We start from the raw sequence: 27,413 nt of genomic DNA, 5'->3' as shown, positions 1-27,413 counted from the left end.
GACATTGTTTAATAAATCATTTATTTGACTTGACGTCGATGCACACACGCTCTACCATACAAAAGTTGGAAGCTGCAACAAATCAAGTGCCAGAGGCAGTGCATGGACGTGTAAACAAAGACAAATGAAAACACTACTCTGAGTGATCTGGGAGCAAACCAGAGTAGCTGGGGGGGGGGGGGGGGGGCCCAGGCTCAAGATGACATTCAGAGTGCAGGGGAAGTGCAAATGAACGGAATGTGGGGCTGGAGGGGAGGAGGGTCCCCCCGGGCCTTCCCATGCAGGAGGCTGCTCCTTCCTGGACACCAGCCTCAGAGAGGGGGGGGGTTGGGGCCAGAGCCCTGGCTCAACACAGGGTCCTCCAGTCTGGGGGAGCAGGAGCGAGCATGCAGGGAGGCGATGGGCCGGACCCGCACCACCCCTCTCCATTTCCCTTCTCTCTCCCTCCCAGGACCCCTTTGCCATTCAGGGGAGAGGGGCCCTGGTCTGAGGAGCCAGTCCTCCGGGGTACGGAGAACAAGGAGGAAGAACTCGGTTTCTCTGGGAGGCCTCTCAGCCTGAAAGGGGCAGAATCACAAAATAAAGTGTTAAGGCAATAAATAAAACATCCCACCTCCGGTGAAAACACTGAGTGAAGTCAGTCTGCAGGGCTCACAGCACCCTGCGGATGTGGGGACAAGGTGGGGACGGCTGGAGGACCAGCCGATGCACAGCTGGAGCGTTTGTGCGTCGAGCCAACGGCAAAGCGCCCCGGCAAAGTTTCTTGTCCTAATGAGGGCAGGGGAGCCAGTCCAGCCCTGTCCATCCTCTAACCCGCCCGATGTGGTCCCTGGGCCTGCCCCCGACGGCAGCACAGGTGACAGGCCTGCGATGAACCCTGGGCAGCCTCCAGCTCAGCCCTAGCACCACCCAGGGGGTTCCAGGCTCACAGAGGCAGGTGGGTGGGGCGGGAGGACCAGCCCCAACTGTTCCATCTTTGGTGGTGGCAAAGGGGAAGAGAAGTGACAGTCTTTGGCAGGACGAGGGAATGTCAGAGGACAGCATCCTGGTTTCCTGCTTGGGTGTGCCAAGGGCCCAGTCCCTGCCCAGACGTGAGCACAAGGAAAGCAGACCCACCCCGTCCCACCCTTGGATGGTCCAGGCCTGCCACCCGTCTAAGGTACCCCCCCACACCAGGCACTCTGTGGCCCCCACCCTCCCAATCTGGAGCTGCAGAGTCTCTAGGGTGGTGGCAGGGGTGGGGGCCAGCAGGCACCGGGCACCGAGAGACGGTCTAAAGCCCAGGTCCCTTCTAGCTCAGGCCTTCCGTGGCCTTCACCAGAGCCCCAGCACCCCGTCTTCCACCTCTACCTTCCCAGCCCCGTCGTCAGCAGCCCTCCGGCTCTGCCTGTCCCACCCCTCCTCACAACAAAGTCTCTCTCTGACCACCTTCCTCTCCCTCAGGCCCCACAAGCCGCTGGTCCAGCTGCTGCTTTGCCCAGGGACAGCTGAGGGCAGTCAGGCAGGCCCCCAGGGCTCCAACCCTCTCCAAGGAAGTTTGCAGGGATTCCCAGATGATCAGGGACAATTGCCCTAGGCCACCAAAGCCCAGGCTCTGCCGACGCTGACAGCCAGGGACACCCAGGCCCTTCGACACCAACCCTAAGGAGGGGAGGAGACGGCCCTTTCACTGCCATCGCCGTGTGGACAAGACCCAGGCAGCACCCCTCCCCGAGCGTGCACCCGCCACTACTGGAGCAACTCCGGGGGGCCGTTCTCTCGGGGCAGCGCCCCGTTCAGGCCAATGCTGCTGGCCACCGGCGCCCCCAGGTAGCCAAGCAGGATCTCGCTGCGGCGCCGGGACAGCTGCAGGATGTCGTCTGCCAGCGCCGGCACCGAAGTGTAGCGCACGTTGTCCAGGTCAAACATGTCCCTCAGGTACTGCACGATCTGGTGCTGGGGGGAGGGCTGGCGTTGGGCCTCGGCCACGGCCCCTGCCCCCCTGCCCCCCGCACTGACATCCTCCGGACCACCCAAAGCCCCTTGACCCTCCCCCAACCCGTCCACAGGCTCCCGCCCGCCTGGTGCTTCCTCCGGACCCACGTCGGCCAGGCTCCCCCCAGGCACCCCCGCTCACCCCTTCTCGGGGAGCAGCCCAGGCAGGCCATGCACTCCGTTTACCTTGAAGAAAGCACAGACTTCAGCGAGCTGGGGTTTGGGTCCGAGGAAGCCAAAGGCTAGGACGGGGCTTACGTGCTCCGATACGGAGTAGAAATGGGAGATGAAGCCATCAGGCACCTGCAAAAGTGGTGAGGCTGAGGGCTGGGACGCGGCCAAGCTGGGGGTGGGGAGGGGCATATCAAGAGCTGGGCTTTGGGGGCCTGGCTCAGTCACGTGCTCGCTGGGTGACGCCAGGCAAGTGACAGGGGCTTTCACCTCTGCAGAATGGGGGGTAACCTTGGGGCTGCTGTGAGGACTACACGAGGAAGGGGGCAGGCTGGGCTCCGCACCAGAAGTGCCCAGAGTACTCGGCAGTGGCAGCTGGTATCAGCTGGGCAGCAGGGCCTGGCTGGCAGAGGAGAGCCATAGATCATGGCCCGGTCAGAGCGCCAGGCGCTGCCTGGGAGTACAGATACCAGCCGCCTGTGGGTGGGAGGGAGGTGATTCCGCCAGCCACACCCAGACGCCTCGCCACGACGGCCTCCACCCCTCTTGTGGGCCCTTCCTCCCTCAAGGATGCCCTCTCCCCGCGGGCCCTTCAACAGTTTCCGGGGGCCCACGCTGTGCTGGGTCCTGGAGAGATTAAGCGTACCTATGTGTGCCTTCGAGGTCCCCCTGGGAAAGGGAGAGAGAAAGGGCAGGACAGGTGGCCAGTGCTGTGACAGAAGCCAGAAGGGACGGCAGGGCCTCGGGACTCAACTGGACCTCCTCGCGCGGGGGGGGGGGGGGGGGGGGGTGCATTCTTCTGCCCCACCCCCAGCAGCCCCGCCCCCAGCTCAGGCCGTGCGGATTGGTCAGCAGCACTGGGGGCCCCGCCCCACCCCGCAAGGGTCACTCACCATCAGCAGTCTCCTCTTCGCTTTCAAGACTGACCAGCAAGCAGTGGCCAGGGCCTAAATCAAAGATGGGATCCCACCCAGGTTTCAGAATGACAGGTCGGGCCTGCAGTCCCTCCCTGATCCCAGCTCTCCCCAACCCAAGCAGGAAAGGGGGGCCTGGTGCCTGAGCTCTGTTGCTTCCTTCCCCTCAACTAGGAACCAGTCACACTTAAATCTGACCTGGACTCTAACCCTTACTGCTGCAGGCCCCTCAACTAGCCGCTGATCTTCCCGGGGTCGCAGTTCCCTTTGCTGTGAAACGGCCATGGCCGAGCACCTCCACCTCATTCAGAGGTCGTGGGGGTCCATGGTCACCGCCTACAAATTGCGGGTAGAAGACCAGCCCCAGGCCATGTAGCACAGCTGCCTGAGGGGCCCTGCACTCAACTCTCTCCTGCTGTTCCTTCCTTCTTCCTATGTCTTAACTTGGCTTAATAACATGCATTAAAACGGAGCAGAATGCTCCACGGGAGACCACAGTGCAGAAGGAAATGCCCCCCACTGCGTGGGTTCTAAACGGGCGCAGAGAACATCAGCCTCCCCTGGGAAGCTGCTCCAGCGCAGATGCTGGTCTGCCCAGCCCACAGCCCCACATCGAGCGGGGGAGGGAAGCCTGCCCGGCAAGGTGACCGCTGCCTGACGGCGGGGGTAGGGGGCCCAGCCTTGGTGCCCAGAGCCAGGGACGGAGGAAAGCAGGGTCCAGGCCAACGCGTGGGGTGACGGGAGCGTGTGTGGGATGTGGAGGGCAGCCACCCACCGTCTCCTTGAAGCTGTCTGACAGCCAGCGGTTCCTCAGGACGGCGAGCACCGAGGACGGGGGGTTCTCCAGGTCCTCGAAGGCGTCCATGAGTATGAAGTCCAGCACAATGTCGAAGAAGCTCATGCACACCACCTGTGAGAGGGCAGGGATGCTCTGAAGGCTGCAGGGCCACTGTCCAGACGGGAAGACCGAGTCCAGAGAGGTGTGGGTGTGTGGGGGCCTGGGTGGGAACACACAGGTGAGTGGGCACATCCCTGGGCCGCAATGGGGTACAGCCGGGGCCGTCTCCCCAGCAGCCTGGGCCCGCTGGCAACAGCAACGGAGCCACCTCAGACCCTCAGAATCAAGGCAGAGCTCGGCACAGGCATCCCTTCCCTGCTCAAGGATGTTCGGTGCAAGGGACCCCAGGGTACTGGGGCTCAGCACAAACCAACTCACCCCACGGCCCTCCAGCTCCAGTCGCGTGGTGGCCCAGGTCTCAGGCTGCAGGGCATAGCCCATCATCTCCTCGTAACTCTCCAGGAAGCCTTTGGGGCTCTGTGGGGAGAAGCACAACCCACTCTGGTCATGAGAGAGGCTCTAAGACTCACTTGGACTGGATCGCAGGGGCAGGCCTGTGCCTGGGGGACGAGCCAAGGCAGGGCTGAGGCCTATCCCCGAGCAGCGGCCGTGGAGGACACCCGGCAAGAAGTGTCCTCTACCCACCGCTACGCGCCTCTGCAGACACCAGGCCACGTCTGGGAGAGGTTCAAGAACAGTGCGCCCTGCCACGTCTCAGACCAGCTCACGACGGAGTACCAGGTGCCTCCCGGGAGATGCGCACGACACCACGAGCTCACTTTGCAAAGATGCGTGAGGACAGGAGGTTGAGTCGAGCAGCCAAACATTCCAATCTGCACGACCCCGGCTGCCACTGGTGAAACGGGAGAACCTGCGGCCCACACTCACGGGCCGGTTCCGGGGGAGTCGGGGAGCTCCGGCTTGTTACACAACCAGCCCGGTGCCTGGGCCTAAACGATAAATAGCATACGAGACCTGCTGCTGTCGGCACACAGGACGGGCCCTCCGCTCTCTGGGGCCGTGGGGCGGAGCTGGGGCTGGCGACGCCACGTGCACACGTGGACGTGCATCTACGGACACGGAAGGCTGGGATGCGCCAGGGGCTGTGCTGATAGGGGCCAACTCGGCGAATTCGTGCGGTCTGACGAGGAATGGCCCAGCAGTATACCCACTTTCTGATTAGGAATCCCGAGGCTGCGGGAGATCAGCGATGTGCCCAAGAGCCAGGCAGGGTGGAGCTGACACACGACCGCACGGGCAGGTTGCCACCCCTTATAGAGAACTATGGGTGGAGAAGCCACCAGACAGCTGTTCGCCAAAATGTGAACATGTGGGGTTGGGGACGGTTTTTCTTTTTGCTGTTATGTATCTGTTGGGTTTTTGTAAAATGAGCATGAGTATTTCTATAATCATTTAAAGAACAAAATAGAAAAACCATTTCTATTAAGTTTTAAAGAGAATTTGCTAGGATGGCCTTGACCGTGACTTAACCTCCCGAAGCCTCAGTTTCCTCATACGTAAAGGAGGACGATGAAGATAAGGGCTGGCCAAGCATGTCTGACATCATCTCACAAGGTCCCTGGGGCACACCCACTCACACTGGAGAGGGTGCACGTCTGGCCCATGGACACACAGTGACGAAGTGGTCTGACTTCTCAAGTCTGCAGCCTGGGTGCTGTCCACAGGACGGGCACTCTCCCAGCTCTGCCTGCCTGCAACAACCCAACGGGGCTGTGTCGGTTCCCGCTCCAGTCCCAGGGCTCCGCATAGGTGAGCTCCGCTCTCCAGAGTGCTAACCAGCCATTCACCAAACCTACGTCCCGCACCCGAGCGGAGGCAGAAAGAGGAGAGCTGTACTCCTGGGCCTCGCAGGGAGCGGCCACAGAGATCAGGCCGTCTGCTAAACTCCTGGCACTCACCTTAGCCTCACCTGCCCACCCTTCACTTGTCTGTGTCTTCACTCTCTTGGGAGCCCACAGAGAACAGGCCAAGGCCACAACTGGGGTCAGGCCAACCTGGGTTCGGATGCCAACTCTAGCCTCCCCACACTTAGAGACCTGGACAAGTTCCTCTCCTTCCTCAGGCTCTGTTTCCTCATCTGCTGAGTGGACAGTGTAGTCAGGACTAAAGGAGCTACTAGAGGTAGAGACGTGTCTAAAGCTCAGGGCCCGCTGCCGGGTAAACAGCGGCTGCTGGGAGAATAATTATGCACCCTTATGGAGCACCTGCCCCGTGCCAGGCCCTGGGGCTGGGCACACCTGTGCCGGGACAGCTGTGGTCCTGGCCCTCACGGAGCTCACAGAGCAGTGACAAAGAGCAACCCACAAATGGGGTGCAGGGTGGGTGTGCTGGCGGGGTGAGCCCAAGGGCTCTTGGCAGAGTCCTCCTGAGGAGACAGACGGGCCAGCAGGGGCTTAGAAGATGGGGAAGCAAGGAAGAGCAAAGAAGGGGGGGTGAGGGGGGCTTCCAGACGCTGGTATAAGTTCCACCTCCTAACCTCGGTGCTGGGCACACAGGGGTTGATCTTTTCATTAAATCCTAGATACCGTTTTTATACCCTCGTGTGCGTATTCGACAGTAAAGTAGTTAACAACAACAGCATCGAGGATCAGTGTTCCAGGTGTTTAGGGACCACCCTGTGCCATATGCGAAGGCCCGGATCAGGGAGAACGTCTGGAAGAGCCTATACGCTAAGAGCCTGAGCCCTTCAGTCTGGACGAGGCCAAGTATACATGGCAGCCGGTCACAAAACGAAACTCGGTCTGTACCTCAAAGGCAGCGGAAGCGAGGGAGCACGTCAGGCAGTTGGGTAACGAGATCAGAGGCGTGTTTTGGGAACCGTTACTCAGACAGTGAGGTGAAAGTCCTGGGGGGTGGGGGGAGGCATTTTCAAGGGCTTTGCTCCAACAAGGGACCGATCAACATGACAACTCAGGCAACCTTATTAATAAAGAAATGTGAAGGAATGGATACAACAGATTAAAAGGATCACTGAGACCCAGCATTGGCCAAGACGTAAGGAGACGCACGGGCACACAGCTGGCAGGAGCTTCGGTCATTAAGTTGTTAAGGCGTTTCAGACAGCAAGCCGGGAAGCCCTTCTAACTGGGCCCAAGACACGGCATTGCCACATCTGGGTTTTGCCCCACGGAAAACCAAAGGTACCTAAAGAGGTCCGTAACAGACAAGACTAGAACAGCAGTGTGACGGGGGAACGTCAGACACAACCGTAATGTCCATCCACTGGAGCACCAGCCGAACCACAGTCAGCCCTCCCGACGGACTACTGCGCAATCAGTAAAAGCAAGCATACCTGCTGACATGGACAGATAGACAAGATACGCTCTTACACGACACAATAAAGCTGCCCAACAGTTTGCAGGGCGCTTTGGAAATTAAACAACCATGTCCAAGGGTTATCAGTCCACGAAACCGAGCAGGAGAAACACCTCGGGCTCTGGCAGGTGGGGCTCACGGAGACCGATGATGGTTTGCATTTTAGAGTCACTAAATTGTGTAAAACCGCGTGATGGTATCATCAGGTGAAAAGCAAGACAGGTCTTTGGGGCGCCTGGGGGGCTCAATCGGTTAAGCGGCCGACTTTAGCTCAGGTCACGATCTCGTGGTCTGTGAGTTCGAGCCCTGAGTCAGGCTCTGTGCTGACAGCTCAGAACCTGGAGCTTGCTTCCAATTCTGTGTCTCCCTCTCTCTCTACTCCTCCCCTGCTTGCTCTCTGTCTCTCTCAAAAATTAAATAAACAGGGGCGCCTGGGTGGCTCAGTCGGTTGAGCGTCCGACTTCGGCTCAGGTCACGATCTCACGGTCCGTGAATTCGAGCCCCGCGTCGGGCTCTGTGCTGATGGCTCAGAGCCTGGAGCCTGCTTCCAATTCTGTGTCTCCCTCTCTCTCTACTCCTCCCCTGCTTGCTGTCTCTCTCAAAAATTAAATAAACATTAAAAAAAAATTTTGTTTTAAAGCAAGACGGGTCCATATTTTTAAAAATTAGTACAGGAGGGGCGCCTGGGTGGCTTTGTCGCTTAAGCGTCTGACTTCGGCTCACGTCATGATCTCGCGGTTTGTGGGTTCGAGCCCCGCGTCAGGCTCGCTGCTGTCAGCTCAGAGTCTGCTTTGGATCTTCTGCAATTCCCCCACACACCCCTCCCCAGCTCACGTGCATGCGTGCTCTCTCTCACTGTCTCAAAAAAAAAAAAAAAAAACATTAAAAAAAAAAATTAGCCCAGGAAACCTCCCTAAGCCTTTTCCAGGAAACTCCCCTAGAGCCTTCAGGATGAAGTCAAAGTTCCTCAGCTTGATTTCAGATTAGGTTTTGTTTTTTTTTTTTTAACAGAACCAAATAAAAGTTACAAAAATAAAAATAAAAAAGACAAGGTGAGAAGAAAACCTGAAAAAAGCTACCTTCTCGGCCTTGGTCATCAGGCCCGTCACCATCTGCCGGCCAACCTCCCCGAAGAAAAGCTGGTTGCTCTTGTCTTCCAGAAGACCCTAAGGAATGAGGAACGGAGGGGAGCGAGCCGTCGGGCTGGCAGTCCCCCAAAGCTGGCGGAGAGGTCAGTATAATGGGCCAGGCAGGTGACTCTGTCTGTGCAGAGGAGCCAGGGGCGGGAGCAGGCCTGGCAGACCTTCCTGACTGTCCCCAGCCCCGGCTCCATCCTGCCCAGGCGTCCCCGACACCCACCTCGAAGGCTTGCCGCACACAATGCAGCTTGGCCAGAAAGTCCTGGTCACTGTAGCAGCCCAGCAGCTCAGTCCTGTGGGGAAGCACACACAGTCACACCCCCTGGGCCCCGTCCAGCGACGCCCCTGTGGGGTCGGGGTGGAGCCGTGGGTGGCCCCGCCTCAGCCAGGCAGCGTGACTTTGGCCAAGTGCCTGCCCTCCTCTAGGGCTCGGCTGCCCCCAAACCAAAGGAAGAGGCTGACTAGCTGGTCTCTGAGGACATGTCCTCAGGAGCACTGAGTACAGCTGGCCGGTCTGGACACTGGGAGTCGGGCCGACCTCGGCCTCCTTCAGGCCCCAGCCAGCAAAGGACCCTCACTGGCAGGGGCCTGGAATGGCCAAGCAGGTCCCAGCTGGCAGAGTGCCAGGACAGGGGGCTCCCGCCCATTCTGGCTACCCTCATGCACCTCACTAAGGCTTCAACCAGGCTTTCCAGCCATGTGCAGTCAGTGAACTTTTTAAAGTTTATTTATTTTGAGAGAGAGAGAGAGAAAAAGAGAGAGAGACAGTGTGTGCGTGCACACGTGCGCAAGCACAGGGAAGGGGCGGAGAGTGAGGGAGAGACAATCCCAAGCAGGGGATTCGAACTCACGAACAGTGAGCCGAAATCAAGAGTCGGAAGCTTAACCAACTGAGCCCCCAGGTGCCCCCCAGTCAGTGAACTTCAAATGCACATGCTTAAATCTGGAGTCATGGCCAAAAGTCAAGTTCTGAGTTCCATATCAAGTGGCAAAACTAGTTTAAGATGAACAAGAAACCGAATTATGCCACAGATAAGAAAACTGAGGCCAAGAGAGGTTAGGCAACCTGTCCTACGCGCGATGAAGGGACAGAACCCGGCAAGGATCGGGTCTGTCTGTCCCCAGAGCCCGGCCTCGGGGCCGCTGCCAGGATGGATTCCTTTGGGACGCAGGGCTCAGAGAGAGTGCCCACTAACAGAATGGCTAGAGCCCTCTGACAACTTCGCGGAAGCAGAAATCATGGTTAACTCACTAATTACACAGGTCTGTGGTTGCTAGTTCCGGGCCCGTCTGTCTCGGAACCTAAGGCCGTCCTCAGCGCTCCGCGTCTGGGTCAGGAGCACCGTGGCCCTCGGCCAGCCTGTCCAGCTGAGTCCTCACCAAGCACTGCTGGCTGGCTTCGCCGGCCTCCGAGGGGGACAGGGCGTACCCACCTGCCCCCTGCCCCCCCCAACCCCCTGCCTCCTTCCGCACAAGCTCACCTGAGGGTCCGGCAGGGCACCTTCCCCTCCTTCACCAGTTGCAAGGCCTCCTCGTAAGCGGCGGCCGGCCTGGAGAGCGGGATCGAGTAATCTCCCACCTGCAGGGACTCAAAGAGCTGGGGGGAGGGTGTGCAGGAAGAGGAAGGTCGTGTCAAAGCCTCTGTCGACCGACTGCATCCCAGCGGGTGAGGGTGCCTGCCCAGGGGACACCCGAGGGCCAACATCTCAGAGGGGATGCCAGACGGAACAATGAGCCAAGAGGCCAGAGGCCTAGATTTCAGTCCTCAGCATCCCCGTCTCCAGGAGCCCTTCCCAAAGGGACCATCTGCTGGACAGGTGCCCACACTCTCACCACCCCCCCACCCCCCGCCGGGCAGGACAGCTGGGCCTGACACGTGTGGCCGTGACAGGAGACTAACGCCAAGCAACAGGCATGCAGTCTAAGAAGGGAGAGGTCGGTGTGGGCTGGAGCCATGGGGGTGGAGACCCCTGCCCTCAGCCACAGGACCTATGACCCCGGCTTCGCAGGCTCCCCTGTCCCCAGCAAGTGCGTGGAGTCCCCAGGGAGCCGCGCTTGGTAACTGCCAAGTTCCGCCCCTGTCAGAGGAAATGCCTTCGCTTTCCCGTGACCCAGTGCTCACGGTGAGAGTTCACACAGGGGCCTGGACTTCACTCCACCCCGCCCTCCCTCTCTGCCCATCCACCCCGTGCCAGGTCACCTCTGTGGCAGAGAAGAAGGAATCCTCAGAGGTCAGGCTGTCTTCATCATCCGCCCGTAGATGCAGGGAGCCCTCTGTCAAGGGGAGCATGAGGGTCCTCTCTGGGAAAAGCAGGAAGAGAAGGGCTGAGCTGAGAGTCCGAAATCACCGGGCTTTTTGCAATGCGCACGTGCCCAGCTACCAACATGCGATTCCGGGCCAGATGCTGCTACTGACCACGCAGCTCCTGTTTACTGAACACTCGCGCGGGAAGATTCTGGGCTCACGGCCTCAAATGAATGGCTTCTTTCAACGGTACACCATCCTTGGAGGTGGGAGGGGTTAGGCACGGACGAGGCTGCTGAGGGGGCCACGCAGCCGCACCCTGGGCCCGATGGCCCCCGAGCTCTGCACGGGCAGGCTCCGCTGTACTGTGCGGCCCCGAGCAAGGAGACTCCCCCCTCTGACAAACTGAAACTTAGCCACTGGTAAGAGCTCAAGGGAGTCCACGGGCCACCTGGCATTGCCAGCCCCACCCATGCAAGGCCTGCAGGGGTCCGGACCTTCGAGGGCTCTGAGGAAAGGTCTCCCAAATAAGCAGAGACCGTGGCCCTAATGGCCCCACCAGCCTCCTCTGCCACATGGGGCAGGGTTCCTCCTCAGGCAAAGCCACTTGGAGACAGGCCATGGCGGGGTATGTCGAGGTAGCCAGCCCTTGCCAGGCCCGCGTCGCCGCTGGCAGAGCTGAGGGGCCGGACACGGGAGTCTGATACACCCCCTCGGGGCTGACAGCACCCAGAGAAGGGTCCTGGGGCCCGCTCACTGCGTGCGGTCTGACACACGGCGGGCACCAGGAGAACGATGGCCGTCTGGCTCAACATCTTCATGACCTCTCGGCGACATCATGTACTTGTACCTCAGAGGAGTAGGCAATAAGACGACTTTTTCCTTGGCCCTTTGGCCTGTTTTCAACTCATCTCCACATGAGCCATCCCTTCTGCCTACCTGGTGCCCACAGAAGAGGGCTCAGACCAAAAGCCTGGAGCAGCCGTCAGGGGAGATGCCAACGTCCACACCTGAAGGTCTGTTCCCGAGGGGATGGGGCAAAGCACACTGGCCAGGGACTCCCAGGGCCACACCAAGCCCTGCTCCTGTCTGCTACGTGCAAAAGACCGCCACCGGGGCGCCTGCCTGGTTCAGTCAGTAGCACACGTGACTCTTGATCTCGGGGTTCAAGCCCTACGTCGGGTGTGGGGATTAGTTTAAAATGAAATCTTTAGGGGCACCTGGGTGGCTCAGTCAGTTGAGCGCCCAGCTCTTGACTTCGGCTCAGGTCATGATCTCACAGTTCGTGGGATCAAGATCCACGTCGGGCTGGCTCTGCACTGACAGTGTGGGGCCTGCTTGGGATTTTTCTCTCTCTCTGCTCCTTCCCTGCTCACGTTCTCTCTAAGTAAAAAATTAAACTTTAAAAATAAAATAAAATAAAAATTAAACCTTTAGGGCACTTGTTGTGATGAGCACTGGGTGTCATATAAGAGTGAAGAATCACTAAATTCTACTCCTGAAACCAAAATGACGCTATATGTTAACTAACTAGAATTTCAATAAAAATTTGGAGGAAAAAAATGTTCTCAATGAAAAAATGAAAACTTAAAAAGAGAATGCCTCTTTTTTTTTTTTAAATATACATAGTAAGTCTTCACCTTGCTTTTGAGTTGGTTTATTTAGAGAGAGCGTGCACACACGAGCGCAGAAGAAAAAGGAGAGGGCGAATCCCAAGCAGGTTCTGCGCTGTCCGCACAGAGCCCAATGCAGGGCTTGATCTCAAGAGAACGTGACCTGAGCCAAAATCGAGAGTCGGATGCTTAACGGACTGAGCCACCCAGGCCCCCTAATGCCTCTGCCTCTTGAAGCCTCAGCTGCCCCATCTATGCAATAAGGCAGTGATCAAATGCAGTCCAAAGGCTCTGAGGACTTTGAGGGAGCCCACACCCCGGTCTCTCGCCACCTCCCACCTCCACCCTGCCCCCACCCCATCCCACCCCAGCCTGTACCAGGCCAGCTCACCAAGGTCCAGCAGCACGCTGTCGGAGGGGAAGGTGGACCCGAACTCCTCCTGCAGGTGGTAGGCCCGGTGCAGCAGGGACTCCAGCTTCTCTGCAAACTCCCTTCGCTGTGACTCTGGCTGCAATTGAAACGACGGTTCGATGCTCCCCAGGCCAACAGCCCCTTCCCTCACCAATGATGGGGGGGAGGGGAGCAGGCTCTGGGGCCCGGCAGCGAGAGTACGTATCTTGACCTGAGCTGCCCAACACAGCGGCCAGCCAGTCACACAGAGCGACTGAGACTTGAAATGTGGCCTGTCCCGACGGAGATGTGCCGTAAGTATGAACACAGGCCGGATCTCTAACACTTAGTGCCGGAAACCCACCAACGAACGAACAAAAGTCCTCTGAAACATCTCCATGATGTTCCACGGTGATCGCGTGTTGAGATGACAGTATTTTGGAGGTACTAGACCACAGAAAATGTATCATCAACGTGATTTTTACCGGTTTCCTTTCGCTTTTGAGCGTGGTCTCTAGGAAACTTTAAATGAGCTATACGGCTCCGCACGGAACAAGGCTGCTCTGGACCCCAGCAGACCTGGGTTGTGTCCTCGGCACCACCAGTTCCAAATGGCGTTGACCTCGGGTAGACGACTTCCTCATTCTAAGCCTCTGTTTCCGTATCTGTCAACTGAGATGAGAGTACCTACTTCCCAGAATTTTAGGGAAAACTTGAAGGAAAGAGGGTATGCAAAGCCCTGCACACAAGACTGGCCTGTGGTGATGACCAGTATGTGTTGGCTGTTGTAACAGTCATTGTGATACGATACGCAACATGCACGCAATGTGGAAGCTGTAATATAATACTCATCATGTAAGACATCTGATATGTATACATGTGTAATAACACTAATACAGTCACTATTCCACAGTTCCCAATTCCACTGTTACTACTAACCGCGTGTGCTCGGGAACGTCCTGCACCTGAGGGGCAGCAGCCTGTGGCTCAGTGACCTCCTCACTGCCCTTGGCCTCCAGGCTGGTATGTGGAAAGAAACACCACTCCTTTGACCCCAGGAGCTTCTCAACCAAGGGGCCAGGCCCCGGCAGGCCTGGCTCTGTTTTCCACCAATGCTGCCAGATCCTATACCTGCAGGTAACCGGACTCTGGGGAGGAGACGAGGGCCGGCTCTGGCCTCAGGCCCCTGGGGACAGAGGTGGAAGGGCTCAGAGGAGGACGGCGATGACCGAGATGGCTGCTTACACTGAGTGGTCACCCTGAACCAGGCACTTCGCTGCTCAGCCTCACGGCATCCTTGAAGGCAGGTGGGCCTACGACCCCGATTCACGGAGGAAAACTCAAGGGAGGTTAAGCGGCCCAGCCTGCCCAGCTAGAGCCCGGCAGAGCCCAGGGAACCTCAGACCCACCGTCCACTTGGCCCAACTCCCCGAGAGGACCAGACCCCGCACAACGTGGCCGGCAGAGCCTTGTAGCTCTGGCAGAGGTCTGCCAGTTCTCTCTCTGCGAAGCGGCCTCGGGTTAGGGAGCGTTTCTCTGCCGTCACGGTCACACCGAAAGCGCAAATGACAAGAGAAAAAGGATAGGCTGAACTTCATTGAAATTAAGAACTTTTGTGCTTCAAAGCATGCCATCAAGAAAGTGAAAAGACAATCCCCAGGATGGGAGAAAGTATCTGCAGATCCTGTCCCCGATAAGGGATTTGTATCTAGAATGAAGAGCCCTTACAAGTCAATAATAAAAAAATATAACCATTCATCTATGGGTAGACACTTGGATTGCTTCCGTAGGTTGGCTATCGTAAATCCAAGTGTCCATCCACAGGTGAATGGATAAAGAAGATGTGGTCTACGAGGGTGCCTGGGTGGCTCAGTTGGTTGAGCGACTGACTTTAGCTCAGGTCATGATCTCGCAGTTTGTGAGTTCGAGCCCCGTGTCGGGCTCTGTGCTGACAGCTCAGAGCTTGGAGCCTGCTTCGGATTCTGTGTCTCCCCCTCTCTCTACCCCTCCCCTGCTCACGCTCTGTGTCTCTCAATAATAAATAAACGTAAAAAAAAAAAAAAAAAAAAAAAAGGAAATGTGGTATATAAATACAATGGGGTATTATTCAGCCATAAAAAAGAATGAAATCTTGCCATTTGCCACACGTGGATGGATCTAGAAAATATAATGCTAAGTGACATAAGTCAGACAGAAACAAACACCGTGTGATTTCACTCATATGTGGAACTTAAGAAACAAAGCAAAAAAAAGAGACAAACAAAAAAACAAACTCTTAAATACAGGAAACAAACTCGTGGTTGCCAGGAGAGCGGGGAGGGAAACGGATAAAGGGGGTTAACAGTACCCTTAACATGATGAGCGCTGAGTTATATATAAAATTACTGAATTAAAAAAAAAAAAAAAAAAGACAAATAGCCTAATTAAAAATAAAGCAAAGGATCCGAATAGACATCTCTCCATAGACCTACAAATGGCCAAGAAGCACAGTTAGCCCAGGGAAATGCAAATCAAAACCACAATGAGATAACCATTTCATACCCAATAGGAGGCCTAGAACCAGAAAGACGCAAAAAGGAGTGTTGGTGAGGACGTGGAGAAATCCGAACCCGCCTACACTGCTGATGGGAACGTAACATGGCACGTTACGGAAAACAGGCTGGAGGGTCCTCAAAATGTCAAACATAGTGTTACCACAGCACCCAGCAACTCCACTCCTAGGTACACACCCAAGAGAGTTGAAATCTCGTGCTCACACAAAAACCTGCACACAAATGGTCGTAACAGCGTTCCTCCGGAGGGCCACAGAGTAAGAACAACCCAGGGGCTCTGTTGAGCGTCCGACTTCGGCTCAGGTCATGATCTCACGGTTGGTAAGTTCGAGCCCTGAGTCGGGCTCTGTGCTGACAGCTCAGAGCCTGGAGCCTGCTTCAGGTTCTGTGTCTCCCTCTCTCTCTCTCTGTCCCTCTCCCGCTCACGCTCTGACTCTCCCTCTCTCAAAAATAAACATCAAAAAAACCCCCCACAAAAACCCAAATGCCCATCAACGGATGAATGGATAAATAAAATGTGGTACATCTATACAATTGAATATTACTCAGCAATAAACAGAAATGAAGTAGTGATCCAAGTTAGAGTGAACCTTAAAAAAAATATGCCATAGGAAAGAAGCCAATCATAAAGGCTACTAATTGCATGACTCCCGTTCATAGAAATGTCCAGAACAGGTAAATCTATAGAGAGGAAAAGTAGATGAGTGGCTGCCTAGGACTGGGGGGCACAAAGGGACGGAGGGGGTCTGACGAAGTACATGGGATTCCTTAGGGAAATGATGAAAATGTTCTAGAGCTGATCGTGGTGATAACCACACAACCCTCCATATACTAAAAGCCAATGAATTGTACAATTCAAAATGGAACTGGATGGAAATGAATCGTATGGGATACGAATAATATTCTAAGAAACCTGTTAAAAATTCTTTAGCACAGAAAACCGCCTGGAAGGATACCAAGTGGTTATGTCTGGATGAAGGGTCATAGGCATCAATAATACTGACACTAACGATCATTTCTCGAGCAACTACTGTGCGCCGGGGTCCTACGGCTGGCAGTGGCATCCCGCCGAGGGCCCCAGCACGCAGAGAGGCGGAAGGCCTCTGCCCAAGTGACACGACACGAGCTGCGCATCAAACACTGGGCATTTTTCCCCCCACTCTTTTCCATTCCTATAGTTTTCACTATTCTTTAGGGAATTCTTCATCGCTTTCAGGAAGAAGACGATGAAAGTTCTAGAATGTTCCGATGCAGTCTTAGCAATCAATACCATTTTGGAACTAAAACTGCCTCCCTTCCCTTCCACGACCTGACAGAGTCCTGCAGGTGTCCATCAGCCGCCACAGGCAGAGGTGACCTGGTGCAGCTGTGCCCTTGGGCACCAGAGGCTTTGTCACCCCCCGGGGACTTTCTCTGATGTTCCTGTAGTGACACTGCTCCTTTTGTGTGGCAGGCCTCTGAGCCAATGTCCCCAGCTAGAGAAGAGGGCACCACACCTTCCGCTGGTGCCAGGCATGTCCTCATCCTTATACTTCAAACTATTTCCCAGGCTCCCCTGCCAACTGGCTCATGGCCAACCAAGGCGCAGGTGGAGGAGATGTGGAGTGGGGCAATGGGCAGAGAAACTCCTCTCCCAGTCCTGACTCACACCGTATCTCTGCCCCACCCTGCCCAAACGGGGCGACCCCTGCTGGTAAGCCCCCTCCATGGTTCCGGGTTCCGTGGCTCCTGAGCTCTGGGCACACCCCCTCCAGCCCGAAAGCTCTCGGCTCCTCTCTCACCTGGGCCACCTGCGTAATTCCCTGGGCTAACCTCCCTTTTTAACACCCGAAGTTGCTTCCGTTTCCTGGCTAGACCCTGACTGACCCTCCAGAGACCGTCAGACTGCTCCCCAAAGAGCCCCCGCTTTGTCCTCGCCCCAGCAGAGGACAGGAGCTCATAGGTTTGTCGTTGTTGTTGTCGTTTAAATACAGAAAAGTACAAAGACTCAACAACAGTCCATGCGCGCCTGGGTGGCTCGGTCGGTTAAGGATCCAGACTCTTGATTTGGGCTCAGGTCATGATCTCTCATGGTTCATGAGTTCGAGCCCTGCATCAGGCTCCACACTGAAAGCACGAAGCCTGCTTGGGATATTCTCTCTCTCTCTCTCTCTCTCTCTCTCTCTCTCTGCCCCTCTCCTGCTCATGATCTCTCTCTCTCTCAAAATAAATAAATGAACATTAAAAAATACTAAACAGTCCACAATCCTATCGCCTATACAAACCCTCCCCATAAGCAAGGCTTGAAATCAGGAAAGACAAATGATAAAGTGACATGAAACCCCTTTCTCCCCTTTCCTTGTAGACCCACTCCTCACAGACCACAGTTAATAATTTCCTGAGTTATCTGTCCAGAGGAAAGGAAAAATCCACATGCATACCAGCAGTTACCAACTGGCACACATGTACATAGATATGTCTTTAAAAAAATTTGTTTTAAGTTTATTTATTTATTTTGAGAGAGACAAAGACAGCTCGAGTGAGAGAGGGGTGGGGGTGGGGGGAGGGGAGAGAATCCCAAGCAGGCTCCTCACTGTCAGCACAGAGCCCAATGTGGGGCTCGAACTCGCGACACCATGAGATCATGACCTGAGCCAAAACCAAGAGTCAGACGCTTAACTGACTGAGCCACCCAGGTGCCCCTGGATATGTGTCTTTTTCAACACGGACACACACAGGTCATGCTATACACATTCCACATCTTGCTTTTTTCGCTTAATGACATATTGTGGAGGCAGCAGCCTATCAGCCTATATAGAGTGTCCTCAGCCTTTTAACGTCTGCGTGGTACTCCAAAGCACTTTTTAATTTTTTTTTTTTAACGTTGATTTACTTTTGAGAGAGGAAGACAGAATGCGAGCAGCGGAGGGGCAGAGAGAGAGAGGGAGACACAGGATCAAAGGAGGCTCCGGGCTCCGAGCTGTCAGCGCCGTGCTGGACGCAGGGCTCGAAATCATGAACCGCGAGATCAGGACCTGAGCCACCCAGGCGCCCCTACTCTGGACCACTATTGATTTGACATGTAGATAGTTTCCTTTTTTTTTTTTTTCCTGGTCTTTAACTGTTACAAGATAACGCTTCAGTAAACACCCATCCCCAGAGGTGTGTTTGCTATGCTTTAGGCCAAAATTTTTTATTTTAGCTTTCTTACTATCTCCTTTCTGACATTGAAATAAATACTGACTGGGGCACCTGGGCGGCTCAGTCGGTGAAGCGTCCGACTTCGGCTCAGGTCATGATCTCGCGGTTTGTGGGTTCGAGCCCCGCGTCGGGCTCTGTGCTGACGGCTCGAAGCCCGGAGCCCGGAGCCCGGAGCCCGCTTCCGCTTCCGATTCTGTGTCTCCCTCTCTCTCTCCGCCCCTCCCCCACTCACGCTCCGTCTCTGTCTCAAAAATAAATAAACATTAAAAAAAAAAAAAACAGAAATACTAACAGTGCCAAATGCACATGTAAAGAAAAGACAGGACACAGGCTGTGTGATCCACTCAACCGAACGGAGGCTATTTTTCCCCCCAGTCCTTCATAAAATGCCCCTTTTTCTCACATAGTGGGGATCGGGGTGTGATCATCACCATGGACTACTGGGCAATTCCTAAGCGTCGGGCATGTGCTAGGCACGTCACGTTGAGTATGTCACCTGGCTGGATCGACACCCTGGTCGGGGGGAAAACTCCCACCCAGGACAAGCCACTGCCTGGCACAAGGCCAGGCTGTTACCCTGCCTCCCGCGGCTGGCTGCCGCTCCAACCCCCCACCGACCTCCTCCACGGCTGGGAGCTCAGAAAGACACAGGAGAGGACCACCTACCTCAGACAGCACCTCCGAAGCAGTCTCGGGGTTCCGCAGGCTGTCCCCCGGCGTGGGGGTGCTGCTGCTGTCCCCTCTCTGCCCCACGCTCAGCGCCTGCTCCCACTTCTGTAGAGCCTCCTCGAACAGCTCCATGCCTGAGCCCGGGCAGGAAGAGAAGCGAGAGTCCGACCTCAGTGGCGGAGAACAGTTGGGCCCCACGCAGTGTCACTCGGGACGGGGCTCAGGAGACCAAGGAGGCGGGAGGACCCCCAAAAGACAAAAACGGGCAAGACTCTATCAGTCCGGCCCTGATCACTTTTCCACCGTGGCTCAGGTGACAGGCCTCCGTTCAGACCAGGTTTGTTCCTGGAGACTGTCCCCCGTCCAGAAATGGCTGAACAGCCCTGAATGAGGGTTTGGGTGTCCAGGAGCGGGGTTGCAAAGCGGCACCCGGAAAAGTGTTCTGAGCCCAGCCTGGGCTCCCGAGAGACCATTCTTCCCCCGACTCTGCTCCAGGAGGGCCCCCAAGGCTGGCCTCTTGGCCCCATACCCTGCATGTAGAGACTCTCCGCATCGCCGTCACCGGCGGTCACAGACTCTTCCATCCCTCTGGCATCCCATGGTCCTGAGCACGCAGCCATGGGGCTGGATGAGTTCACTGCTACCATCTGGGCACCAAGCAGCACAAGGACCCGAGGGCAAGGGGTAAGGCCCTCCCAGGCTCTTCGTAGGACCCGAGCCCCTCCCACCGCCTGATCACTTCGCACACCCTCTCCGAAGACCGTCCCCGAAGCCGGCCCCTGGCACGGCGTCCAAACCCTCAGCACGGCCTGCTTCCACCAACTCTCAGCCCCTGACGGCCCCTTACACAAGATGTAGAAGTGGGAGGAAATGGAGGCCAACGCCCGGCCCGGGAACCAGCAGCCTCCAACAAAAGCCGCCCTGGGTCCATTCCCTGCTCTGGGGTTTTGTACTGGGAGGACTAGGAAGACTGAGGGAGCACCCACCACGCACAGGGTGGGGCGGAGCCCGCACTCGCCACAATTTCTTGCCCTCCCAGGACGTGGGCTCCTCCAGGCCAAGAGCTATTTCTTGGTCACCCCTGAGTCCCCAGGGCAGAGCCCAGCTCAGAGCTTGCTGAATGGATGGGTAAAGAGATGAGTAAATGAGCCCAGAGCCACTCTCCAGGAGAAAATACACCCTGTATCTCATTGATCTCTATATCCTCACCAGAGTCCCCGGTATAAAACAAATGTCTGCTTGCTGCCTGATGAATGAATGAATGAATGAATGAATGAATGTTCATAGACCAGTCCCCACAAGACCACAAACCTCTCTTCTGCACCTATCCACCTTTCTCTCGCCAATGCCTGGCACTCAGTAAGTGATCGGTGACAGTCTCTGAAAGGCTGCATGGATGGGGCGCCAGGGTGGCTCAGTCGGTTAAGCGTCCGACTTCAGCTCAGGTCATGATCTCACGGTTCGTGGGTTCGAGCCCCACGTCGGGCCCTGTGCTGACAGCTTGGAGCCTGGAGCCTGGAGCCCGCTTCGGATTCTGTGTCTCCCTGTCTGTCTCTCTGCCCCTCACCCACTTGCATTCTGTCTCTGTCTCTCTCTAAAATAAATAAACACTAAAAAAAAATTTTTTTTGAAAGCCTGCATGGATGGACGAGCGAATGAATGAATGAATGAACGAAGAGACCGAATGCAATCTCTTCTCCCGTCTTCCCACCAGTCTGTAAGCTCCCCGAGGACAGCAACTAGAGCCTATTCTGTGCCAGGGACTGAGCCCAGAACCCCTGGTGCCCTCCCCCAGGTAGTTACCGAAGCCAGGCTGTGGGAGGAGCCTGAGCGCTTGCTGGGCTCGATGGAGGAAATGCCACTCAGAGTGTCGTTGCTCTTGCTGCTGGGGCTCTGCATCCTCCGGCTGGCATAGCCTGTGAGGAACAGGAGGGCAAAGGTCACACAGGCTTTGACCCGAGGCTGTGCACAGGCTGTTCCCACCTCCAGGCGATCCTCTCCCTCACCTGGGAGCCTGGACTCCCCACCCTTCTAAGGCAGGGTGACGGCTGCCTAGTGCATGCACCTAGCACAGTGCTACACCCCTGCATGTCATCCTGCTCACTGCCATGTCCCTGTCACCCAGTGCAGGGCCTGGCCCAGAAGGCCCCGGATCTGCCAGGTAAGTCTGAGAATGAGGTCTGACAACTTCCCCAACTCCTCCTCACTCAGTTTCCCCTGTGTCGCTGACTAACTGATTTGGAATTCTTCTCCTTCCAAGAAGAATTTGAGACAATGACTTTTTTGGGGGGGAGGCGGGGAGCACAAGCGGGGGTTGAAGCAAAGAGAGGGAGACAGAGGATCCGAAGCAGGCTCTGTGCTATCAGGCTGACAGCAGCAAGTCCGATGTGGAGCTCAAAGTAACAAACTCGAGATCATGACCTGAGCCAAAGTCAGATGCTCAACTCACTGAGCCACCCAGGTGCCCCGGGGTAGCTAGGTGGCTCAGTGGGTTGAGCGTCTGACTTTGGCTCCGGTCACAATCTTGCAGTTTGTGAGTTCGAGCCCCGCGTCGGGCTCTGTGTTGTCAGCTCAGAGCCTGGAGCCTGCTTCAGATTCTGTCTCCCTCTCTCTAGCCCTCCCCCTCCTGCTCGCTCTCTCTTTCTCTCTTTCTCTCTCAAAAATGAACATCAAAAAAAAATTTTTTTTAGTACACACATGGGAAAACATTTTTAATAGGTTTTTTTAAAAGTTTATCTATTTTGGGGTGCCTGGGTGGCTCAGTCGGTTAAGCGTCCAACTTCGGCCAGGTCATGATCTCACAGCTCGTGAGTTCGAGCCCCGCGTCGGGCTCTGTGCTGACAGCTCGGAGCCTGGTGCCTGCTTTGGATTCTGTGTCTCCCTCTCTCTCTGCCCCTCCCCAGCTCATGCTCACATTCTGTCTCTGTCAAAAATAAATAAACTTAAAAAAAAAAAAATTAAAAAAAAAAAAGAGTTTATCTATTTGGAGAGACAATGCAAGTGAGTGGGGGAGGGGCAGAGAGAGAGGGAGAGGATCCCAAGCAGGCTCCCCGCTGTCAGCACAGAGCCCGATGTGGGCCTCAAATTCCTGAGCCGTTAGATCACGACCTGGGCTGAAGCCCTGCACTTAACCGACTAAGCCACCTGAGGCACCCCCACACACACAAAAAATTATTTTAAGTGAGAAAAGTAGGGAGGGGATAATAAGATAACACCAGAGCTGGTGGTGGTGGTACAGGGCAGGCGAGAGGCTGGCGCAGAAACGGCTCCAGGTTTCCCAGGGGTCAGTGCCAGCCAGAAACCCAGCCTCCTCAGCAATTCTCAGGTCCTATAGCCAAAAGACTCGTTTTTCCACTTGCAAAGGGAAAACTTCCCTTTTGCGATGAGAATTCACAATTTAAAATCATTTTCACCTCGGGGGGGGGGGGGTGTTCTTTTTTTTTGCTTCTTAAGCCAGCTTTCTCCCAAGATGTGAGCCTGTGAGAACTTCCTGCCTTGGGAAGAGGGTCACATGACACTCAGGTCATGGCCAACGCTGGGCTGCTGGGTTACAAGATAAACAGGGGCCACGAGGGCTTTGAAAGCCACAGCAGAACACACAAAACAGTTCAGAGGCTACCGGGCAGGGGCTGGGTTAGAGGAGAAGGGCTGACCGCGAGGGACGTGGCGGGTGGGGATTGAGCGCATGGCTACGGGTGTTACACAAAATTACGTGAAGAACTGTATGCTAAAGAGGCGCCCAGGTTTAAGCGTCTGACTCTTGATTTCTGCTCCTGAATCTCTCGGTTCGGGAAATCGAGCCCCACCTCAGGCTCCACACTGGTATCGCAGGGCCTGCTTGGGATTCTCTCTCCAAATAAATTAATAAACTTAAAAAAAAAAACAAAAAAACTGCACACTAAAAAGGGTGAACTTACTGTATACAGAGTCAACCTTAACTTTTATTTATTTATTTATTTATTTATTTATTTAAAATGTTTTTTATTCATTTTTGAGACAGAGAGAGACAGAGCATGAGCAGGGGAGGGGCAGAGAGAGAGGGAGACACAGAATCCACAGCAGGCTCCAGGCTCTGAGCTGTCAGCACAGAGCCCGACTCGGGGCTCAAACTCACAGACTGTGAGATCATGACCTGAGCCGAAGCCGGACACTTAACCGGCTGAGCCACCCAGGCGCCCCCAACCTTAACTTTTAAAAAGAGGAGGGGCAGAATACCATATGGCTCTGAAAGCACATGGCCCTTCTTGCTCCCACGCTGGGGACTTCCCGCCCTGGGCTGCGTGCCACCAGCCCCCTCTGGACCCCCAGGTGCTCCCGAAGGGTCCTCAGATACTAAGAACAACCGCCACCGACAGGACATGTGCGCCCGGGCGCATCACCCACCAAATCCTGAAGGCGACTCAGGGAAGGGTCTATTGCCATCCCTGCTTCACAGACGAGGGGAAATCAGCTTGGAGACGGGACGTCACTAGCCCAAGATCCAACAGCGAAAGTGGGGCCCAGCCGGGACTCGACTCTCGGTCAGGCCCTCCCCCACTGCCTCACGCCTACCTTTCTTCACCGACGGCACCTTCCTGGCCATGAGGATGGGGAGGGGCACCGTGCCCAGATGTGCGCCTCCGATCTCCGGGCCGACCCGCTTCTTCCTCCGCCGTCGCCTCTTTAGCTGGTGGGCGGCCAGGGCCAGGGCCACGGTCCCCAGGGCTGTGGCGAAAAGAACCTTCCGCAGGCCTGGTGTCAACCGAAGCTGGGAGAACGCAGACTGCAGGAAGAGGGGGAGGCGGCGGGCGAAGAGCTCCGTGGCAGGCAGAGCTGCTCTGGGGAGCACCCGAGGGGTGGAGGGTGCCTCAGGCACTCAGGGACTATTTGCTGACCGGGAATGATAGAGAGGCAGTCGCCCCAAGGGGAGGGACCTGGCCAGGACTTCTGAAACGTGGACCACGGAGATGTAAAGAGGGGGAACTGGGGACAGCAAAATGACAAGGCCACACAGATCACATCTGGGGTCCAAGAGGTGTCCCTAACTCCACGGGTCATGATCCTAACAGCTGCAGTGGCTTTAAGGAGGTGTCAAAGGACCTGGTCAGTGACAGACATTTGAGGCTGGCAGAGAGGGCATCACTGACCCCTCTTACAGACTGAAAAACTGAGGTCAAGTGCTCATATAGCCCTAGGGTGAAGAGCGGGCTTGGGGCTCCAGAGTCCTAACCTAGTCCTTCTTGCTGTGCTGAAACAGGAGACCCCAGAAACCTGGGGTAGCAACAATGAGGGGGAAGCTTTCCCAAATGCTAGGGACCCTGAGATGAGGGCCTCAGTGTTTTGGAGACCAGAGGGGTAAAGGCAGGACCACAACCCACCACCCCCTCAACCTTTACCTGCCCGAACGTCGTGTACAGGAACACAGGGATCTCGGCCACCGTCATGGCCAGGGCCTGGATCACGGACATGCCCTCAGTCCTCCGGAACGCCATGGCAGGACCAGCACCCTGGGCAAGAGCCGTCGGGTCCAAGAGCTTCCAAGAAGAACGTCTTCAACTGGCTGCTGGCTGGGTCCCAGGCACTGTCCACGCCTCAGAAAGACAGAAATGCACATACCAGAGGGTCCTTCCACAGAGCTGAGAGACGAATGACCAAGTTAGACACACTGATACGCTCACGTGAACACAACGAAATGCCCCTAAGAGTGTCCTGCGGGATGAGGTGGGGGCAAAGCCTACCAGTGCAATGCCAGGCCCAGAATCGGGCCCCTATCTTCTGCACCCGCCAGCAAATGCCCCACAGACCCTCTGCCCGCCCTGAGTCCCAGGAGCAGAGGACAGCAGCACTGGCATGTTGGCCCAAGAACGGACCCAAGGCCTGGGAGATGGACAGTCACCCTCAATCCTGGGGCTTTGTGCCACACTTTCACCATCTTTTCAAACCCCGCGGTCCATCGGGTAAACAAAAATGTCAAGCCACCAAAGGGTCATGCCCCTGACTGGCAATCATTATACCTTTTTCATCTCCCACAAAGCCAAGAATGTTTTTATTTCCTGTGGGCTGTATTATGAGAACAAGCAGGGTATTTCCTCAAATAACAACAGCTCCTACACGCTATGTGTGCCCTTTGTGCTGAGTTCTTTGTGCTGAGCTCTTTACCTATGTATGTTAGTTCACTGAATCGTTACAATTCTGTGAAGGAGATGCTAGCTAGCCCCCCCCCCCCATCTTTGCCAATTTCCAATGAGGAATGTGAGGATCAGAGTGGTTAAGTCAGGAGTCCATGGTCATACAGCTAGTATGGGGTAATGTGGACTTGGGCCAAGATCTACTGGACTTTAGACTCTGTGCTCAATACAACCCTTTAGCTAAATCTGACATGGAGCTGGAAGCCGCAGGACCACACGCTACCGGGGCAACATTCCCCTGGGGCCTTCTGAGACCCTCTGGGTACCCCCCTGCCCCGTCCCAAGCCAGCGAAGGAGCATAAGCATCTTAAGTACACTTTGCCCAGTCTCCAAGATCCTGCAGAGTGCTCCCCCCGCCCACCCCCCGACAAAAACCAAGGATGCCTTCAAGGTCTCCCGGGACCTCAAGCGGAAGGAATACACAGGCCAGGCCAGACCCCATCAACCTGGGATGGCAGCCAAAATCGCTGCAGCAGCACAAGAAACCGTTTATCCCCAGTGAGCGGGAAGGATGGACGAAGGATGGACGATCCTACCAGTCTAACTCTGGCGCTCGGCTGTGTGCATGAGGGGGCGGCAAGCAAGGGCACAGTCTAGGACTGAGGAAACGGTCATGTTGTCAAGGCTGCGAGGCTTAATTTGCTTAGCTGCAATTTGCTTAGCTGCAAATTGAGCCATGCAACCTCCAGAGGTCGGGGCCCAGGTTAATATCACAACCCAGCCCTCTCTTCCCCCGCTCCCCCAACCTGGCCTGGACCTAGGAGCAGGGGAGACGAAAACACCAGAACACCGGGGGATCAGCAGCTACTATTTCCCAAGCGCTTACTACTGTAGGCCAGGCTTGGAACAGGCGCTCCCTGGAAAGCGGTGGCCTGTGAGTCTAGTCACTCACAGACACCCATTGCTTATGATGGGAAAACTGAGGCTATGAGAGGCAAGCGGCCTGACCGACCTCGCTAACTGACCAAGCTGGGGTGTGACCTCAGCTGCAAAGGATCCCAAAGCTATGGTGTTTCCCCTGAGCTGTCCACTACAACTGCCACCTCCCTCTCCATACCACACCTGAAAGATTTCGGGGCGCAAGCGAGAAGAGCCCACAAGGAGTAACAACAGTGAGCCTGAACACATGCTCCAGGAGTGAGAGAAGCCTGGGAGGCCAGGTATTTGCCTGCAGGAAAGTCAAGAGCAGCCTCAGCTGTCCCAAACGAGAAGAGTCGCACGTGCAAGGTGACAACAGGGGCCCCCAAGCCTGCTTCGCTCCAGGGACGGATCCACAGACTCAGCTCAACTGTGCCCTATTCACCCCCGACACAACCCAGGAGAAGCCTCCTCTTCTCTATGACAGCCTGTAGCAATGCTCCCCACCCTTGCACATTTCCAATGCCATTCCTACCTGGACAAGTCACTCTATAACCTTGGACATAAACATCCCCATTCTACCGCCACTGTGGCACTTACAACACTCTCAGCCCGGATGCCCACATCTTGCGCAGGGGCACCTCCTCCCTTGACGTGGGCAACCCCATTAATGACTCTGGCCTGAGCATCCCGCCTTTCCTCCTTGACCCCATCAATGTCCCGGACCCAGGCATTCCTCTGAACCACCCTCTGCCCAGTCTCTCTTCATTCCACATTAGGTAGCTTACAAGTCTGACCAAGCTGGGCGCTGGGCACGGGCCACTCCCACACTGGGCCGCAGCAACATCCCCTTCTTCAGGGTCTGTTCATTTCATCTCGGATATCACCCTGCGCAGCCACAGTTCAGGCCCCCTCACCTCTTACCCGACCCCCGGAATATCTTTGAGGGTCGTCCAGATGCCCACCGGCGACACCTCGGCCGGCGCACCTGCTTTCCCAGCCCAGGTTCGGGTTCCCGCGCCCCTGCAACGTTCCAGGCCCGGGCATCTCCTCACTGACCTGGTACCTTCCGTTCCACCTCTCGCGACGCCCACGGCCCGGATACCCTCTCATTCCAACCCGGGCCCTTCTAGTCCGGCTGAGCCCGGACACCTGCGCTCCCACCCAGTCCTTTGCTCAGACCCGGTTCCCGCCAGCTGCAAGCCTCCGTCCCAGGCCCTGCCGCGACGCCCGCCGGACGGGCTCAACCAAAGCCGCCACTCACCCAGGATCCCATCGCTGCGGAAGGGCAGCGTCTCCTTCTCCAGCGCCCGCGCAACCAACCTCGAGGACACCGCGGGGGGCGTGGCCGCACGCAGGGCCAACC

The 27,413-nt window shown here is 56.1% G+C and overlaps 1 protein-coding gene across 2 annotated transcripts; it reads right to left on the bottom strand.

The window, feature by feature from the left end:
• On the bottom strand, window positions 1-27,413 carry MIGA2 (mitoguardin 2). Of its 2 annotated transcripts, XM_078436388.2 has the most exons (16): window positions 27,312-27,413; window positions 24,398-24,637; window positions 23,574-23,784; window positions 20,826-20,938; window positions 19,552-19,669; window positions 19,020-19,156; window positions 12,622-12,739; window positions 10,573-10,673; window positions 9,854-9,969; window positions 8,593-8,665; window positions 8,313-8,399; window positions 4,276-4,374; window positions 3,835-3,969; window positions 3,039-3,092; window positions 2,161-2,277; window positions 1-1,935 (listed from the first exon to the last, which is right to left on the bottom strand). In XM_078436388.2, the coding sequence occupies exons 2-16, from the start codon at window positions 24,491-24,493 to the stop codon at window positions 1,729-1,731; spliced, it is 1,782 nt and encodes a 593-aa protein (XP_078292514.2). In that variant the 5' UTR covers window positions 24,494-24,637; window positions 27,312-27,413; the 3' UTR covers window positions 1-1,728. The 2 variants fall into 2 exon arrangements, with proteins under 2 accessions (XP_078292514.2, XP_081647084.1); XM_081790958.1 differs by lacking the exon at window positions 27,312-27,413 and having other exon boundaries at window positions 23,574-23,726; window positions 24,398-24,499.

Source organism: Panthera onca, chromosome D4, assembly GCF_046562875.1.
Source record: "Panthera onca isolate mPanOnc1 chromosome D4, mPanOnc1 haplotype 2, whole genome shotgun sequence".
Classification (NCBI taxonomy): domain Eukaryota; kingdom Metazoa; phylum Chordata; class Mammalia; order Carnivora; family Felidae; genus Panthera; species Panthera onca.
Note: the sequence above shows the minus strand (reverse complement) of the source record. Positions and strands in the feature narration are given on the sequence as shown.